This window comes from Elaeis guineensis, chromosome 1 (assembly GCF_000442705.2).
Source record: "Elaeis guineensis isolate ETL-2024a chromosome 1, EG11, whole genome shotgun sequence".
Classification (NCBI taxonomy): Eukaryota; Viridiplantae; Streptophyta; class Magnoliopsida; order Arecales; family Arecaceae; genus Elaeis; species Elaeis guineensis.
In genome coordinates, this window is record NC_025993.2 from 108,159,343 (window position 1) to 108,178,304 (window position 18,962).

Consider the following 18,962-nt stretch of genomic DNA (forward strand, 5'->3'; position numbering starts at 1 on the left):
ATGTACAAAGATCTTGATCTAACTTGATTTTCTTATCAACCATTTGGAGAATCAAAATTTAAATTTTAAAATTTTGATGTTGATTTTTGAAATCATTTAATTTTTAATAAGAAAAAGATCAACAATGTATAGCAGATTTAAAACCCCCTGGACTATACATGTAGAAAACAATAGCTGAGATAATTAAATAAATAATTAGGATAGAGGGAATGCAAAGTTCCAAACTGGTGCAAGTTCTGATATGAAGAGAAAATCTTCAAGTTCATTCATAATATTATTTATGGTACAAAATATCAAATCCATATAAATTTATTACCAAAAAGGTATATAATGTACAAAGTATAATTATACACTAGCATAAAGCCTATGCAAGGTATGGAATACATTTTTATTTAAAAATAAATATTTTTAAAATATTATTTTTATTAATTATGAGTTATTTGAAAAATGATATATATTTTATTAGTATATAAAATATTTACTTTAATTTTGTTAGAAATATTTTTTTTATTAAAATATTAATATATTCTTAAATATTATTAATATTTTAAAAATATTAGTAATAAAAATATTATTTCATTAAGATATATTTTTATTAAAAATATCATTATCATCATCATAATATTGAGATCATAATAAAATCAAACACAAGATTGCTCGAAGAGTGCAAGATGATGCTTTTCTTTTTATTCTTTCTTTACTTCTAAATTATAAAACTCTCCCTCACAAGACGAATGTTACTTTTGAGCTTATATGCCTATTATGTTATATTTTTAAATACCCTCTAATTAATGTGTCTAGAGACTCTGTCCATACTAAAATATTTATTTTAATATATATATATATATATATATATATATATATATATATATATATATATATATATATATATATATGTATGTATGTGTGTGTGTATATATATATATATATATATATATATATATATATATAAAAGGTCTATCAATACAAAATTTTTTACTTTAATATATATATATATATATATATATATATATATATATATATATATATATATATATAAAAGAAGAGAAGAAAATTTGGTAGGAGAATAGTTTTTATGGAGACTTAGATCATGACAACTGTGATAAGAAAATTATATGGAAACTCGATCATAGTAAATTTGGCAAGAAAATCAAAACAATATTTTCTATGAGCATGATCGTGACATGGAAATATACTATAAATCAATTAGAATTCATATTTATAAATTTTAGAATTCTCACATCATGATCTAGCTTGGTTTCCATATCAATCATCTCGGAGACTCAGCTCGATTTCTTTATCGAAAATCATCTTTCCAAGTTATTTTTTTAATTTAAGTTTTAAATTTTTAAATTTAATTTCTGAATCCTTAAATCTTGATCCAGGTGGATGTGCTTATCAAAATCTTTATACCAGAGAACCATACAATAATCCATCAAACGCGGCCCAAGACCTTTTTCCTTCTTTCTTTTTTTGGCCACTCCCTTCGTTTCTCTCGTTCTCCCAACGTCCTTTTCCTGTTCGAAGGGAAGAAAGCAACGAATAAAGCTTTCTAAAATCCAAATCCATATACTTCTTCCGCGCCTCGAGTCTCGTTCTCCGCCATTAATTCCTTCTTTAATTCCTCCCCCCTTCCCCCCTCTTTCTCCCATGGCCTTGAAATGATCACGAAGGAGCGACCTTTCGCGAGATCTGAGGCCTGCGATGGTGACGATGCACGGCAAGAGGACGAACGGGAGCCGGCCGCCGTCGCCGAGGATGGGGCGGTCGGGCGGTGGGAAGGGGTGGTGGGCGCCGCGGCCGAAGTCGGGGGTGGAGCGTCTGCTCTACGCGGTGCTGGCCACGCTGCTCCGGAGGAGGGGGTTCCTGCTGCTGGCACCGCTTCTTTACGTGTCGGCCATGCCGGTCTTCCTGGGGAGATGGAATCTTGATTCCGTGCCGGTGAGGGTCAGGGTGGCGGTGCTCCACCGGCGTCCGCCGCCGGGGGCGGTGTACAGGAGCCCCCGGGTGTTCGAGAGGTTGTGGCCCTTCATGCAGGCCGATGTCAACCACTCTATTGCGGTAGGAGGGGAAGACCTTTCTTTCCCATTCTGCTTTCTTGGTAATTCTTATCTTGTTTTTAGCAATGTAGATAACAAGATGTTTTGTTTGTTCTTGTCTGCTTCAGTATATTTTTTTCTTTCCGTTGGAAATACGCATCTAGTAGTTAGATTCCTACGGTCTAGTAATTTTTTTTTTTTTTCAAAAAATGTGTTTATAACTTCATATCGTAGTATTTTGTGCGATGTTGATAATAAAAAATGAGATTTTTGGTTTTAGTTGTTCGGTCGTGTTGACAATCCATTCTAGAGGCTTTTGTGACATTGCTTTTTCTTTCTGAAACAGTTTCATAGAAACTGTATTTCACTTTTTCTTTTGTAAAAAGGAAAAAATTGTGGAAAAAATTCATAAGTTGCTAACGGCCTAAAAGGGGGGAAAAAATCTAGGTTTTACCAAACAGAAAACTAATGATCATTTCTTCTGACCCACAAAATTGAAATGTATACAGAGGGAGAAGCATGACTGATTGCTGGAGTGAGGTAACTTTATAGAGGTTAATCTACCATTAGAAGATAAAAAGCTTATGTTTCCAATCAGCCGATCTCCATTAAATCTTTTGTTAACAAGGTCTTGAGCAGTATTCCTCGAGTTATCCGAAACAAGGTAAAGACTGAGATACCTGATAAGTAATTATGCCAACAAACTTACGTCTTTGCAACATTCTCCATTAATTCTACCTCAACTGAACTCCGAGGAAATCTCAAGCTGCTCGATCACCACACACTCTATGGAAGATGAAATTCCCTACAACTTATTGATTACTGAAGGTGAGACACCAGCTCTGATCCTCTTTGGTCGAAGCCCATTATTAAGTTTTCCTTTGGCCTCTCTGCCAAAATTTTGCTGAACATGTATATAAATAGAAAACAAAGGAGATCATCCTACTTATACTCTTGCTACAGTGAAATAATGCTAGAATGGTGCTTGATACAGTATGCATGCTACACAAGCCTTCTAGATGGTATTCAATATTTTAATCCTTGCCTGTGGGGGTTGCCTAATTACTTTCAAAAATTTTCTTAACATGATTACCTGACAAGAAGCTCACCCTTGAAATGCTGACACTCATGAAAGACTATAAGACCTTGGAAAGATGGAACACTTCGAAATTGTTAAACACAGTGTTTTAGGTTTATGAAGAAAAAAAGATATTTAGGTTTTGGAAAATTTCTTCTTTTTCTTTTTAGTTGTTAACAGTAGCAGGAGAGGCTTTCACAAGAATGAACAAAGGCATAACATCATGATGAATGGCTAGTACTTATGTATGAAATATGGTGGAAAAAACTAGCTTGGTTGGTCACCATACAAATGGATAAAGTGCAATTATTCTCACTTTGTAAGAGAAGGAAGTTTACAAAATTGTTTTAATTATTCTAGAATTAAATTTGTGAGTCATCCCATGAAGTTAATTAGCAATCAAGCAATGATTATGACTAGTGCTAGAAAAGAACCCATTTCAACAATTTCTTCTTCAACCATAATGTGCAGAGGAAGTAGATAACTTATGATAGCTCTTTATTGCTTGGGGAGACTTATGTTAAGGTGTTAAGATAGTTCATTTGATGTATGGAGCAATGCTATTGAAACATAAGTCTTTAATGCCTTTCTAAAGTTTTTGAGCGATATGCATGTAAAGATTCACAATCTTGAATATCCTGTCTCTTGTGTGCCTCAATTTATCATGCTCAACTATAAAATTTTAATCATAGGATAACATCTATATCAAGGTATGCCATCTTGAACCAGGCCCCGTATTGGTGCCACCCTATTACTCTATCAGTATGCTCGATACGAGGGCCAATTCGTCGTAGCGAGTATCAAACGCCCCCCAAAATGCATATTGGTACCGAACTGATACAGAGCGACCCATACCATCCAATTCGGTATGCTATGATGTACCTTGATCTATATAGTTTAAACTCTATTTTTATGAGATTTTCTATAAAGGGAGATATCTGCCTCTTTAAAAGGACAATTTATAGATTTTCTTCTTGACTGATTATGACTAAGTTGCTTATGTCATGAGTACATTTGATGTAGTAATTTACTAAATGAGAGTCTAGCAGATAGCAGAAAATATGATTATGTTAAAAAGCTATTATCAATATCTAACTACTTTCACTGATGTTTTTTTTTCCCTCTCCAAATGAAGATCTGAAAACTTTGAGTAACCCCTTTTTTAACGCGTACTTCTGACTTCTCTTGTTTGTTAATCTAAGTGAATTAGTACTTGTATTAAATGTTCCATCATGGTTTTGTAGGATCTCGGCCATCAAATACAATCTCCAATGTTATGAATCACAATCATGGGAATCAGTTCTTTTTTTCTTGGTTCTCACAATTTTTGGACCACAATGTGTAAATAGTCCTTTGATATAATTTGCAGAAAGAATCTGGATTAAATTTTCTATGTTCTTAGGTTTAGGATCAAGTTGTTATTCCCATCATTCACCATGCAGACACCATGGATCATTTGGAGCAGGAAAATGTATTGGTTGTCCCCTTCTTTGCTTGTGAAACACTACTATTTATAGCAAGGCTGCCTCTTCACATATTTCTTTCAGCACCTTTCTCCAAGGCAAGAGTCTTCTTGTCATGGTCTGAATTTAAGTGGCTCTAATAACAGAGCTTTTGATTGTCATTGTTTTAGATGTAGTTTCTTGCCACCTTCCAGTTTTATGATATCATGCTGATATTGTGAATTTTTAGAGGATTTGCCTTAAGGATGTAATCTTAAACTGAATGTTTCTGGACCTTCCTTTCGGTGGAATTTTTACAATCTTTAAAGTGATTGTGCTATAGTAGGATTATTAAACATGATAGTGAATATGTCCTTGGACTTGATACAGATGTATAATGTGTGCTGTATTCTTTTAGTTATGTCTTTCATGGAATAAATTTTATTATTCTATTTAGGCATGCAAATTTTGAACATGATTGTGATTAATTTTATCAATTACTCCAGTTGTCTCAATGGCAATCTGTCTATATGTGCTGTTTAGTTTTTCAGACAGCTTTTTCTTTCTTTTTTTTTCCTCATTTGTTTGTCATAGGGTTTTCTAGTTTGTCCTTTCATGTCCTCGCTGTCATTTTGATGTCATATAATTGAAAGCCTGTTGTACGAATATGTGCAGTTGATGACAGCATGGCATCAAAAAGCAAGCCAGAGATGGAAGCCATGTGTCAACAAGAGGTTATCTCATGCAGGTTTGAATTTCAATTTTTTTGTTTGTATTGTGTGTCCTAGAGATTTAGCACATGATGCAGTTCTTAGGAGAAATTTTTAAGAACAATTGTATTTATTTTATTGATAAGCATTAAGTATCAACATTTATTTTCCACATATGACATTCTTATTTAATTTAATGTTGAGAAGCTGAGTTTGCCTACCATTCTCAGAATTGCCGCCTTCAAATGGCTTCCTCATAATTGAAGCAAACGGTGGGCTAAATCAGCAACGTCTTTCGGTAAGCTTCAGTATGAAGAAATCAGTTGCCACTTTTTTTTAGAAATTACTAATAACTAGTGGGCATTTTTTTAAAAAAAGTACTAATAGGTGATACTGTGAAAAGATATGTCTATGTTATATTTGTTTTCTTTAGCAAGCTTTAGACCCCCAAAGAGTAACACCCTTTCAGAGACAGAGTACTATGTCTCTATTCACCTGGACTATTTATTCTTTTGCAAGAGGTTTTCGATTACCAAGTAGTATATATAACATTATGCGACAAAAAATACTCCTGAAACATAGTCTGTTAACTTGTGACAAAACCCTATAGATGCCTACTATCAAGCCGTAGCCAACATATCACAGTCTGCAGAGTTGATTTCAGTGGGATTATTTCTGTCTGTGATGTGGCAACTGCTGGTTGGCTCAGGTCATCAGTTGTGTCCTTAGTTATGTTTCAGTAGAATTTCCCTTCTGTTGTAATTCAATTTCATTAGCATCATATCTTGGCTCACCATAGAGAACACATGCATTGCTTCCAACAAAATCATGACAGCTAACTTATGACAATAACAACTTAAAACTGCTGCATTTTGGCCTTGAGGGATGTTGGGGAGATCCTATCTTGCTAATATTTGCTGCTTTCATTTGAAGTTTTCTTCTCTCCTTCTCTCTCTCTCTCTCTCTCTCTCACACACACACACACACACACACACACACACAAGCACACACACACAATCAAATGTGCTCAAACACACATCTTACTCACATCTATGTCCTAACCTTCGTCACGTTGTGTTCCTTTGGATATCAGTTAAACATTTCTCTTTTCTGTGATATAAAGCTTTCTTTATCATGCTTTTTTATTTCACATTATTTGTCATCAGCTTATTCTTTGGGACAGATAGGTGATGCAGTTGCTGTGGCAGGTTTACTGAATGCAACACTTGTGATCCCAATTTTTCATTTGAACAGTGTTTGGCGTGATTCCAGGTTATTATGTAATTCAGTCTGCATCTTCTTTATAGTTGATTCATCTCTTGCTGCATTTAATATGGCTGGTTCCAACAATCTTTTCTTTTCCTTCTTTCTAGTATGTTTTCTATTAGGAGTTGTTTTGACACCCCCTCCCCCCTTCTATCTTATCTACACGTTACTTCCTAGTTTTGTTATATTTTGTTTTCTTTGCAATGTCTCCATATCTATTCACCTTAGCTTTTAGGATGTTTTACGTTTCCTTTTATAATTTCTTAGAGGTGCTTCTATAATTGTTAATTACTATTATTTATAACATGGTACATGCCTGAGCAGCATGATTCTTTGTATTGTACAATGATAATTGGGAGGCTTGCTAATTGTCTAATTCCTTTAATTTTCTTTTGAAATTTTGAAGTTATTGGTCACTTGCATTTCCCTGCTCGTTGATGGATTCTTTGTTACATGTGTCTATACATATTTCACCTTCTTTGACAAGTTGTGATGTTATACAGGATGTAGTGATTGCTGCTTTGATCTGTGCAAAAGTTTTGATTGATACCTCTATATTTTGAAGTTCCAATCTTGAAATTTCATTGTTGCTTGTAGTTTTAATTGAGCTGCTAATGCATTTTAGTGTTAAACAAATATAATTATCAATGATTTTTGACTTGTATTTATATGCAGTTCTTTGTTTTAGCTGCAAGATGTTTGGAAGAATAACAATTTTTTTTTGTTTGGATTCCTTCAGCAAGTTTGGGGAAATCTTTGATGAAGAGTACTTCATCGAGACACTCAAGAATGATGTAAGAGTGGTCAAACAACTACCAGAAGATATACTGAAGCGTTTTGATTACAATATCAGCAAGATCATAAACATGAGAACTAAGGCCTTATCATCGAAAACCTATTATCTGCAGAAGGTCCTTCCCAAATTACGAGAATTGGGGTATGTATGCTCTCTACTCCCTCTAGTTTGCACATGTAGCATATTTTTAGGATCTTTGTCTGGTTTTGTTTACGTCAGGATTGGACATCTCTGTGATCGTCATTTTTCATTGATTGTGTAATCTCATTTTCCTTCCAAGTGTTGGAATCCACTGGGTGGTTTATGACATGTTATGGATGCAAAGGGGGTGAATAATATTACTAAAACAATCAAGACTGGCAAACTAGAAACAAGAATTGAACCAAAAACTAAATCTATCTGAAGATTTGCATTTAAAAACTGAATGCGATGTGATCAAGTAAAATACTGTAAAAGTCTTATAATGCTAGCATGGGGTGATGCACCTAAAGCCCTTTTAGTCTGAAGTATTTTTCTTTTGGGTGGCTTACATCTTTGATGAAGCAATGGAATGATATTTCCTTTATTTTATAGCAATTGTTTAAATTCTGCACCTGAAAACTGTAACCTTGTTTTTTCAGTACAAATAGTCCAAGGAATAGACTTAAAAATGCCTAAGGCCATTGGTTTTGTGAAATGGCATTTCAATGCCTTGTTTTTTGAGCCGATACTTCTTTTGAGTTTGGGAGTGGGAGCGTCAAATGTATGCAACCTCACCCTTGCGTACGAAAAGAAAGATTCTGTTTCCAACCTATGACACTCAAGTCACAATGAAGCAACTTTATTGTTGCGACAAGATTCGCCCCATGGTTCCATCACATTCTGATTATTAATCAAGTTGTTTGGATATTTTTCAGTTTAAACCATGCATCTTCAAGTTATAAAAAATATTGATTACTAGATATCATTTGAGACAGAATATATATTGTTTGAATGGCAAGATCTGTAGTTTCAGTATTGCATTCCATACCGATACAGTCTGATACCATACCATACCATAAGGACACTTGGTATGCAAATAAGCATCGGTTTGGTAATGATACAACATCTTTTTATTTTTTAAGATTATTTTAAGGTTTGTGGATGTTTAAAAGTGTAGTGCACTTTTAAAATACCAACTAAGCCCCGGTTACTGTTCAAAGTACCCATTTACATAATAACACTGTTTGTTCAGTCTTTTGCTCAATCTATAGTATGAAAACATTTATCTATTCAGGAACATTTGTTCATGGATAATTTCTTATAATCATATTGAGTGGTTCTATATTGATCCTGAATTTTGTATCTAGCATTATGAAATAAGTTATATTAAATTGTTATTAAGATTTATTTTCCTGTCTATTCTCTCTCAAGGCTATTCAATAATAGACTCCTTGAGAATGAATTCTCCATATAAGAAAATAAATTACATATACTCATCTGTGCCTAAATATTATTAAGACCTTATAGACGTTTACATAGAGGCAAGTAGGGACAGATACTACTAGATTTAAGAGTAAATGGAGGATAGTTGATTGTAAATTTGGAATTAAGAGTTACATGAAGGTGTCATGCCGGAAGTTGTTTCTGCTACTACAAATACTTTTGAAAGAGTGGAACATGTAGTGATACCATGTATAACTAATGTTTGTTAATGCTACCTTTCTTGAATTATATTAGGCTTTGCTTGCTCGCTCAATTTGCTCTAACGCTCGTTTAAGAGTGGAGTGAAACAGCCCTTATTGAAGTAGGGCGAGGCCTTACTACACGAGCTCGAAAGTCAAGCATGGAACGAGCCCTTGTCTATGAATATTAGGTCATTTTATTCCATGTATAAACTTCTGATCCATGTGGGGAAGAAGAAGAAAAAGGATAGAAAAGAAGGAAAGAAGAAGGAATAAAGAAAGGAAGGACAGACAAAAAAGAAAAAAGAAAAGAAGGAAAGAAGAAGAGAAGAAAATAAATTTTAAAGGGAAGAAGAAAACTATAGAAAGAAATGAAGGAAAGAAGGGAAGGAAAGAAACAAAGGAAGGAAAAAGAATAAAAGGAAAGAAAGAAAGGGAAGAAGATGAAAATGGATAGAAAGGAAGAAAGGAAGAAAGGAAGGAAAGGAGAAGAAAAATAAAGAAAGGAAAGAAAGAAGGAAAAGAATAAAAGAAAAGAAGGGAGAAGAGAAAGGAAGGGACTAAAGAAGGAAAAGGGAAAGAAGGATGGAAAGAAGGAAATTAGAGAAGCCCGGATTCTCATGGTTCAGAGGGGTTCCCAGTTGTTTGAGCCTTTTACGGAGCTGAACCCTTGAACCGACTCGATACTCTGTTAGTTTTGGGTCAGTTTGGTGTACCTTTGAATGGTATTGACTAAAAAAGCTTCTAACAAAACAAAAAATGTCTTGGGATGTCAAAAACTATAATTCTTGTTGAATGAGTTTTTTTTTCTTGATTTAAGACGTACATTTCATTGAAAATAAAAAAATTCCATCAGCATTCGTTTTTTTCATAAATAAAACAAGATGCTTTTGTTATTCTTGTATTAATATTTATGTATGCATATATAAATATGCTTTGAAAAAGGTGATTACAACAAGTTTCATGTATTAACCAAATATGTCTTCTGTTTGGTTTTGCAATGCATCCTATTCCTGTTGCCTGGTGGTAATTTTTTGGATAATTTTTGGTACTTCCATTGTGTTGCTTTACTTGAAGCTTTGTCCTATATGGCATCTGATGGCAAGTTGGCCTGAAAACTAGAATAGGAGTTTCGAAGGGGGATCTAATTAAAAGAAAAATGGAAAAAACTGATCAATATTACATATAAATTGGCTTAACTTGGCTCAATGTGAACAGGGATCGGAAGAGACATTTAATGGTGATTGTTGTGGTTCTAATAATGTGGAGGGCACCAATAGTTCCATATCGGTTGTGAGTCAAGGGGGACTTGCGCTTATAAGGAGGAAAAAAATCCTTCCTACGTGAGGCGCCTTTTAAAGGGCAAAACCGTGAGGTCCATGGGCCAGAGCGAACAATACCTCACGTGACGGGTCGAGCCCTTGTCTGCAACAATGGCGCGTCAGGTAGGGGTCTAGGTCCGCCTTGGTTCTCTGAAGCTGAGGTCCGCCTCGATTGATTGTGGGGCTCCTCGGATTGTACACATTGGAGTTTCCCTTGACTGAGGGGCTCTGTTGTGGTTCTAATAATGTGGAGGACACCAATAGTCCCACATCGGTTTGGTTGTGAGTCAAGGGGGACTTGCGCTTATAAAGAAGAAAAAATCCTTCCCACGTGAGGCGCCTTTTAAAGGACAAAACCGTAAGGCACATGGGCCAAAACGGACAATACCTCACGTGATGGGCCGAGTCCTTGTCTGTAACAGTGATCATATATTAAAACTGATGGATTCTGTAGTTCTTGCTTTCATGTGTTAATTGGTACCTTGGTTCATTTTCCTGAAACCCCTCCATCATGATCATAACCAAAAACATCTGTGCCCAGACGGCAGAATATGGATTGATGTTCATAAGCTCCTACGATGTCACTACCTCTTGAAGGCCAAAATGCTATGACGCTGATGTTAAATCACTGAAAGAATGACGTAAATGAAAAGAAATACGTCCTAACAGCTCATTCTGGCATCACTCTCATTCAACTTGTATTTGATAAAAAAACTGCAATATTGTGGACTTGTAATCATCTCGAAGTGATAATTTCTTTTAGGTGATAAATAACCACATAAGATCTAATTTTATGTATGTATATAGAGCATTTCCCTGAATTGAATCTTGGTTTAGTTCGATGGCTAATTTATTATGTAGAAGAATTGGTGCTGCTATACCTTTTGAGTTTTTAACAAGTATTGGGCACTTGTTTTATAATAATCATCATTGGATGTAAACAGTTATTATGTTTCCTTTGTCAGTCCCTTTTTGAATACAAACTGTTTGTTTTGAAGGCTGTTTGCTGCTTCCTTCTGTTTATAGATGTTACAAAGTTTTATATCTTCATTTCATGAATTTCCATTCAGTTCTTGAATTCATTGGTGCAGGGCTGTTCGTATAGCACCATTCTCTAATAGATTGGCTCACTCAGTTCCATCCAATATCCAAGGGCTGAGATGTTTGACCAATTACGAAGCATTACGGTTTTCTCAACCTATAAGGCTTCTTGCTGAAAATATGGTTGATCGGATGGTGAAAAATAGCTCCATGAGTGGTGGGAAATATGTTTCAGTGCATCTTCGGTTCGAAGCGGTATTACCTCAGTCTCTGATTGGTGACTTAAAAATCTCATATACTTTCATCATAATAAACTTGCCTGTCTGTTTGTATGTTAGGATATGGTAGCCTTTTCATGCTGTACTTATGATGGTGGCAAGGAAGAGAAACATGAAATGGATGTTGCTCGTGAAAGGAGTTGGAGGGGGAAGTTTAGGAGACATGGTCGAAAGATAAACCCGGAGGCCAATCGAATGAATGGAAGATGCCCTTTAACCCCATTAGAGGTTCGTCACTCCACTCCAACTTGTTTTGTTGATTTTTTTTTCAAATGAATTCAGGCTGTGATTTTGATATTTTAAGTTTTTCATATGTGATTATTAACTTAGAAAACTGAAATAAGATTTTGTTATCATATTGGTAATATGGCATATTGTTGGTCAGATTTCAGGTAAGAATTATTGTTTTTATGTGTAAACGAGGACTCTTAATGACATGATGTTGCTTGAATATGAATCCAAATTATCTTTCTGTAATGTATTTCTAACATCTGATTAAGGTGTATATCAGTTGATATCCAGCACTTTTCTTTATCACCCCTACAGAGGTATCATTTACTCTTTTGGTACTGAAGGGTTTTCTAGCTATAAAATTCTGATGCACTGTTCTGATAATTTGAGAATATGAAGTTTACAACAAAATTCCTTTTCAGCGACAAATGAAAAATCGAGTTATAATTCATAATTGAATAAATGCACCGTGGAAAGAAGTGGTTTGATGCTCATAGGCAAGTTAGGGCGATAGAAGTTTACTTATCTGAACAATTCTCTAGAAATCTATGTGGAAACATGGTCAAACTCTACCTGACCATATATCACAATTTCGAGTTAAATGCTGGTGGAAAGTAGCAATGTAGGCACTAGGTCAGATCTGTTTTGAAAAAAGAGGGATGGTAGATCCTTATTACCAGTATTGCTTATGTTCTATTTTGATAGCCTTTCCCTGTTTGAGTTGTTGTCCAAGGTCTATTATTTCAACTATGGTGCCTGAACCTTGGATTGTGTTTCATCTATTTCTGAATATGCTTTTTTCATAATTATGTATTGCTTCTTTTACCATATGTCAGCAGCTAAAATTCTATTATTGCTGTATGCATCATAAACTGCAGTTTGCATGGTAGTGAACTTTTTGAATTTATTTTGATTATTCAATAGCCATGAGATTCCACAATTTTTCTTATGATATGAATTATTCTTTGTTCACTTCTTTAATCAGATAATTGATTTTGTAGGTTGGGATGATGCTTCGAGGCATGGGATTTGACAATAATACATCAGTTTATGTTGCTTCTGGTCAAATTTATAATGCAGAAAAATTTATGGCTCCTCTCCATCAGTTATTCCCACATTTAGAGACAAAGGATACTCTAGCCTCCACTGATGAACTGGCACCATTTAAGGTAATAATATTTGTAATGCTTGATTGTTGCAACCAAATCCTGGAGAAAATGTGAACTTTCAAACTTTACGCTGCTGCAGTTTTAAATTTTATTCTGTTTTAATTACAGTCTAGTTATTTCTCCAGAAAAAGAATGAATCACAATCATTTTTAAGTATATCTTGTTATCATGATTGTTATCATTATTATTAAAGGTGAGGGATGTTATATTTTTGTGCTCCACTGCCACTCCATCGAGGCAGGCGTATCTTGATTTCACAAGAAAACTTCTGGTCATGATACCCAGTGTTCATAGAAAGACATCATGCTGGTATTTTTACGGCTTGTTTTATGATTGATGGGTTGGTTGGTTATCTGCTATTTAGATGTTTTTGTAGGGTCACTCATCTCGTTTGGCAGCACTGGATTACACCATGTGTGCTAACAGTGAAGTATTCGTGACAACTCAAGGGGGTAACTTTCCCCACTTTATGATGGGGCACAGGCGGTATCTTTACGAAGGACATTCAAAGACGATAAAACCTGACAAGAGGAGATTAGTGTTATCTTTTGACAACCCAAACATAAGGTCATTTCTCTTGAACCATGTCTTGGCCTTTATATATATATATATATATATTCATTTTTTCCCTATCTTTTCCTTAAATTGAAGAGATATTAGGAAAAAAAATGCTGCTTTGAGAAACACTGAATGGTAAGAATTATGGTTGTTGTGCCTACCCCTAGTCTTTGCTAGGGTTGGAATTTGCAATACATAAAAGATGATACCCATTCTAGTAATGTTAGTCATAACCATTGTCATAAAATAATTAGAAGTCAAACTAAGAAAGTATTTGTAATCAATATTGTATCATCACTTGATTTGAATGTTGTTGCGGTCAATTATATTGCCTCCAAAACCTGATCTAATGGAATTGGCGAGCTAAAGGACGACAGTTGGTCTTCTCTGAGTTGGAGCCTGGCATGCGAACAAAGAGACAATTGGAGGTTGCTGGAACTGATCCAGTGGAGGATCCTCTGATTTCTAAGTCTTGCAGAGCCTTGGCGGAACAAAGCAGAGGAAAGAAGATCCGAAGAGCAGAAAATACGAGCAGAGACACAAGCTATGAGATTAGGTGAGATAAGATGCATACCTGGGTCCACTAGTCAAAGAACCATGCCCGCATCTCTGTATAAACAGGGCCAGGATCCAGGTATGCATCTTATCTCACCTAATTTTGTAGCTTGTCTCTCAGCTTTTCCACCAAACCTCTACCTAACTTACGCATTGGAGGGTCCCTACCGGATCAGTTATTGGCAAATCATCTCTTTTGTTGGTACATCAGACTCCCACTCCAAGTAGACCAACCATCATCCTTCCAGCTTACAAACTCTGTCAGGTCAGGTTTTGGCGGCAACAAACTACTTTTTAAACTTTGAAGTACATCTGATTGTTGACTGGAAAGATCAAGCTAAGTATTCCAAGGGAACTAGGGTATTGTTTCCTTTTTGCATGCTTGAATTCCTAGTGGCACAATTGTCCATATTATTTTGAAATGTATACACTTTTTCCTGATTATTTTCTTGATATAAAATTATGAATTGGTCATGGATCTTGCTTTTTAGTGGTATGCTCAAATCGACTCTTTAGTCTTTTGAAGGATTTTAGTTAGTTTCCAATGAGAGAGTATAAAATGTAGTATGAGGACAAAAAGAGAATACCAGGTTTTGTTCTATTTGAATCCACTACAATTTCTTCATGCTCCAAAAATGCGAGATTGAGCAATCTTACAATCTCATCATGATCTTGACTGCAGATGGGATAGGTTCAAGCATAACATGCAGGAAGTGCTTCATTACAGTGACTTGAAGGGTGTTGGATTGAGGAAATCTGATGCATCTCTGTACACTTTTCCCATGCCTGACTGCATGTGCCCACAATCAGAAGCATAAGTTTGTAGATGGCATACACTAAAGTCATTGGTAAATTATATGTGGATACATGTAAGTAATCTTGCATTAACAATCATTCCATTGTACTGGAAATTCGTTCAATTCTTGTTAGGTCAGTGAGAGAGATCATGATTTTGTAGTTTGTATACCAATTGCTCATGCCTGATGTAATTTGATACATGTATTCATTGTATATGTAACAAAAACAGATTATTATAAGATTTTTGAAATATTAACCTCTTTAGCTTATCTGCTCCTACATGATTTCTTATGAAGAACCGATAGTCTATTCCAATTTCATATTGCTTAATTTATTCTGGTGGACTGATAGCAAGCTTTCCTTGTAGTAGCGTAAAACATGAATGATTTTTGCTGCTTGATCTGCCAACTGTGGTCCACAAAGAAGTGATGAGAACCAAGTACCCGGAAACTATTGACATTGCTGTTATGTGGAATTTTCTTCCATGAATGATCATATCAACTCCATGTTCATATAAACCATCAGTCAAAAAACTTTGGTTAATCAGTGCACAGCTTTCTTATGGTTACTTATTTTAGCCCTGCATTCTACTATTTCAATTCCAACTGGAAATACTTTGATGCGATAAGACCATGCGGGCAAGTCATGCTTTACTTACCATGGAATTTTTATCTACTACTCGTTTCTCGAGTCTTTTCAACTTTTATCCACTGCATGGAGCTTATCAAACTGTGCAGCGAGAGGCTTCTCTATTGCGTTCACTTTGGAGCTATTGCGGGTCAAGATGTTCTTGTTGATGCTTGAGCTTAAAATTTCAGATTTCTTGTTTACACCATCAAGTCGTTTATTTTATCTGTCATTCTATGTGTTGTGCATAGCAAGTTGATTAGACCTGAGTCTTCCCCCTTTCTGGGTTGAGATCTGAGATGTCTTGCCTTAACTGCTAAACTGGAAATAAAAGGACATTATTTATGGACCTTGTTTGTCATGACAATAGGCTTATTTTAAGGTTCATGTGCCATTTTGGCCTTACTGAATATATTTTGAAATTTCCTGTTTGAATCATTCATACCACCATTGACATGGTTTTTCACGGCTGAGAGTAGCACATGATATTAAAATTTTCATCAAAAGACAATTCTGAGATGTGGCACTTCAGATTCTTACTAATATTCAGAGAGTTGGAAGCAGCAGGTTGTTTGCAATTACTCCACGCAAATCATTTTATGGTGCCTTGTAACGTACGTTGACACGAATGCAATTGTTTCTATCATCCAAAGGTTGCTTCCCAACGCCAAACTGCTATAACAGACCTGGCAAAAGTGCCGTTGTTTGCGGGTCTCTGTAGATGCTCTACTCAGGATCTTGATCTTTGATTTTTTTGTTTTTTTTATACAAACGGACAGTCAGATCATTTTAATATAAGAGCAGTCCATAAAGTTAAGATACAGAAGGTCCAATAATACTGATGGATATACGTTATCTAATCTTTAGATTCAATTTTCGATTCAATCTTCAGAGTGCTTCACTATGTAAGAATAGTCTAGATATTACGGAAGAGTACATCATGTTGTTCTGAATTCAATTAATAATGATGATAATTTTTTTTTTAATAAAATTTTTTTCATCCATATTTTTTATCTGACATAGATGGTACTAATGCAGAATGGCATAAAGACTTAAAAAGATAAAAGCCTTCCAACTGCCAGCAACCTAGACATTGCTAAATCATATGTACAAAAATAGATAACCCCATTGTGTGAAGCTGATTTTTTTTAAAATTTTTTTATTTTTTATCTCTCTCTTTTAATGTTAGAAGTTCCGCCTGTTCATACTAATTAAATTGACAGCAATAAACAAGATGAGTGAAAAAATGGATAATAGACATAGAGATTTCTACATCAGGACTATATAGAAGATTAGAAAGTATTTTTAATTTATTTATTTCAAAATAACTATATAGAATATAAAAATAATAAGTGATAGAAACAATACTTATGTGTGGTATCCTTAATTTATAATATATAAAAAAAATTAAACCAGTGAATGAATTATCAAATTTATGTATAATTTATGAATGAGTGAATCATTCTAGATCGATTAAGAATCATTTGAAGAACTACTCGGTCAAGATAAAAGTTAATAATAACTATTTTGTTAAAAAACATTCAGAAAATATATAAACCATATAACTTAACACCGGGCATCGCAATCCTGAAAATGACGGAATTGCACCCAAGCCACCAACGGCGACATTCACCAAATCTCGATGCACCATCTCTTTTCCTTGTGCGTGAATCTTGAGGCACTAAAGATTAAAAAAAAGAAAATTACCTTTCTCGCGGCGTGGAAGGGGGATTCGCAACAGAGCCATCCAGCCCAGAGGAATCCTGCATTATTCGATCGAAGCCAATCCACCCGGCGGTCAAATAATTCGGGGGAATAAGAATTCAACGACTAATTCCCATCGTATTCGCCTTCGACTTACATAATTCTTGTCCGAATCCGACGCTTATCTCCTTCTCTACCCAATTTACTAATTATTATCAAAAACGAACTTCCAATCCATGGAGTGAGAGAGAAAGCGGAAGAACAGAGAGATTAGGGTCAAAAAAGATCAAAATTTCCTTATGAATTAAAACCCTAAAATCGAACTAAAGAAAAAAAAAAAAAGATCGAATTTTTACAATGTTCCTACAAGCCCGCTAAGTCGCCGCCGTCGTCGCAGTCCCACACGGCCCTGACGAGCCCCAGCTGGTCCTCAAGGTACCGGTGCAGCAGCCGTCCTTCGATCGCCGCCGCAGCCGCAGCCGTCGCCGCCGCCTGCGCCTCCTCCCCCTCCTCGCACCGTTCCAAGAAGCCGGCGGCGACGTCCTCGCCTAGCTCGGCCGGCCTCCTCCACTGGCGGAGCCGGAGGCAGAAAGCGGCGATGCAGAGGACGGGGAGGGAGAGGCAGATCAGGGGGAGGAGGACTGGAGAGCAGCAGATCAGGGCCAGCGCCAGCCGGACCCTCCGGCCTCGCCCTCCGCCACCGCCGCCGCCGCCGCCGACGGAGATGGACACGATTCCGGAGAGCCACCGCCAGCCTCCGTCCATAGCAAAGGATCCGCCTTTGAAACTCCTTTCCCCTTTTCCCATTCCATGCTCTTCCCACCCCCACCCGCCACCACTCCTTCCACCAACCGCTCACTCTCCCCTCATTTATATTCCTGCTTTTGTCTTATCCTATTTTATATGTATTATATTATATATTTATGTTAGGTTTTTAGGTTAATTTTTTGAGTAAAGAATGTTTTTAGGTTAAGTATTGCATACTTTTAGTGGTTTCCTTTAACATTTTAATCACAATAATTACAGTAATACCATCTCAAATACTGCAAAATATATATATATAATCTTATGGATGATGATTTTGTAACGTGATAAATCTTATGTATAAATATTTAATTTAGAGATCAATATTGATGTAATTTACAGAAGTTGTTTAAAAGATATTTATATTATATTTGAAATAGATAAAAATAAATTTGAAAATATATTGAATTTTATTAATTTTTTATTTTCATCATTTTTATATAAAATTGATCTTATTTTTTTAATATAAATTGTGAAGATCATCCATCTAAAACATATGGGCATAATGTTTGGTTAATTGCATCCTCGGAGGTCACATGAAGAAAAATAATCATTACTTTTTTGGTCTAAAATTTAGAATAAAATTATATTTTTGGAATACGACAGAAAATATAGCACTGTCGGCATGATAAAATATTATTATTTAATTAGTATGAATATTTTATATATAAAATTATTTTTTGGTTTGTGGGAAAATCTGAAGCAACAGTGAATGGTGGCTAGATAACAGCCGCAACAAGGCAGGGACGGAGAGGACCACCAAAGCGTGCGATGTTGTGATGGCCGTTGGTTTAACATAACCGACAGAGGCCGGGAGTTATGGCCGTTATTTTATTTCATATCTTATCTTAACGTGTGAATCGGCTATGCCTTCCTTAGCCGCAAGTCCGCAAAGCCTTGT

At 35.5% G+C, this 18,962-nt stretch overlaps 2 protein-coding genes across 4 annotated transcripts; one reads left to right on the top strand and one right to left on the bottom strand.

Annotated features, from left to right (window-relative positions):
* The first annotated feature begins 1,300 nt into the window (after positions 1-1,300).
* On the top strand, positions 1,301-15,190 carry LOC105038402 (O-fucosyltransferase 9). 3 transcript variants are annotated; one of them, XM_010914206.4, is made up of 10 exons: positions 1,305-2,061; positions 5,235-5,307; positions 5,500-5,567; positions 6,453-6,541; positions 7,275-7,472; positions 11,388-11,592; positions 11,676-11,843; positions 12,848-13,015; positions 13,392-13,582; positions 14,811-15,190. In XM_010914206.4, the coding sequence occupies exons 1-10, from the start codon at positions 1,705-1,707 to the stop codon at positions 14,944-14,946; spliced, it is 1,653 nt and encodes a 550-aa protein (XP_010912508.1). In that variant the 5' UTR covers positions 1,305-1,704; the 3' UTR covers positions 14,947-15,190. The 3 variants fall into 3 exon arrangements, with proteins under 3 accessions (XP_029118395.1, XP_010912508.1, XP_019703570.1); XM_019848011.3 differs by having other exon boundaries at positions 1,962-2,101; XM_029262562.2 differs by lacking the exon at positions 14,811-15,190 and having other exon boundaries at positions 1,301-2,061; positions 13,380-13,528.
* A 2,326-nt stretch (positions 15,191-17,516) lies between these two features.
* Positions 17,517-18,098, bottom strand: LOC105038403 (uncharacterized). Its single transcript, XM_010914208.4, has one exon. The coding sequence runs from the start codon at positions 18,062-18,064 to the stop codon at positions 17,621-17,623; it is 444 nt and encodes a 147-aa protein (XP_010912510.1). The 5' UTR covers positions 18,065-18,098; the 3' UTR covers positions 17,517-17,620.
* Between the last annotated feature and the right edge of the window lie 864 nt (positions 18,099-18,962).

Excerpts from the sequence above, each read along its gene's own strand:
- LOC105038402 (XM_010914206.4), top strand. The coding sequence starts at position 1,705 with ATGGTGACGATGCACGGCAAGAGGACGAACGGGAGCCGGCCGCCGTCG. Across the intron at positions 13,016-13,391 it reads ATGAACTGGCACCATTTAAG|GGTCACTCATCTCGTTTGGC; the intron begins GTAATAATATTT and ends ATGTTTTTGTAG. Across the intron at positions 13,583-14,810 it reads TTTGACAACCCAAACATAAG|ATGGGATAGGTTCAAGCATA; the intron begins GTCATTTCTCTT and ends TCTTGACTGCAG.
- LOC105038403 (XM_010914208.4), bottom strand. The coding sequence starts at position 18,064 with ATGGGAAAAGGGGAAAGGAGTTTCAAAGGCGGATCCTTTGCTATGGAC.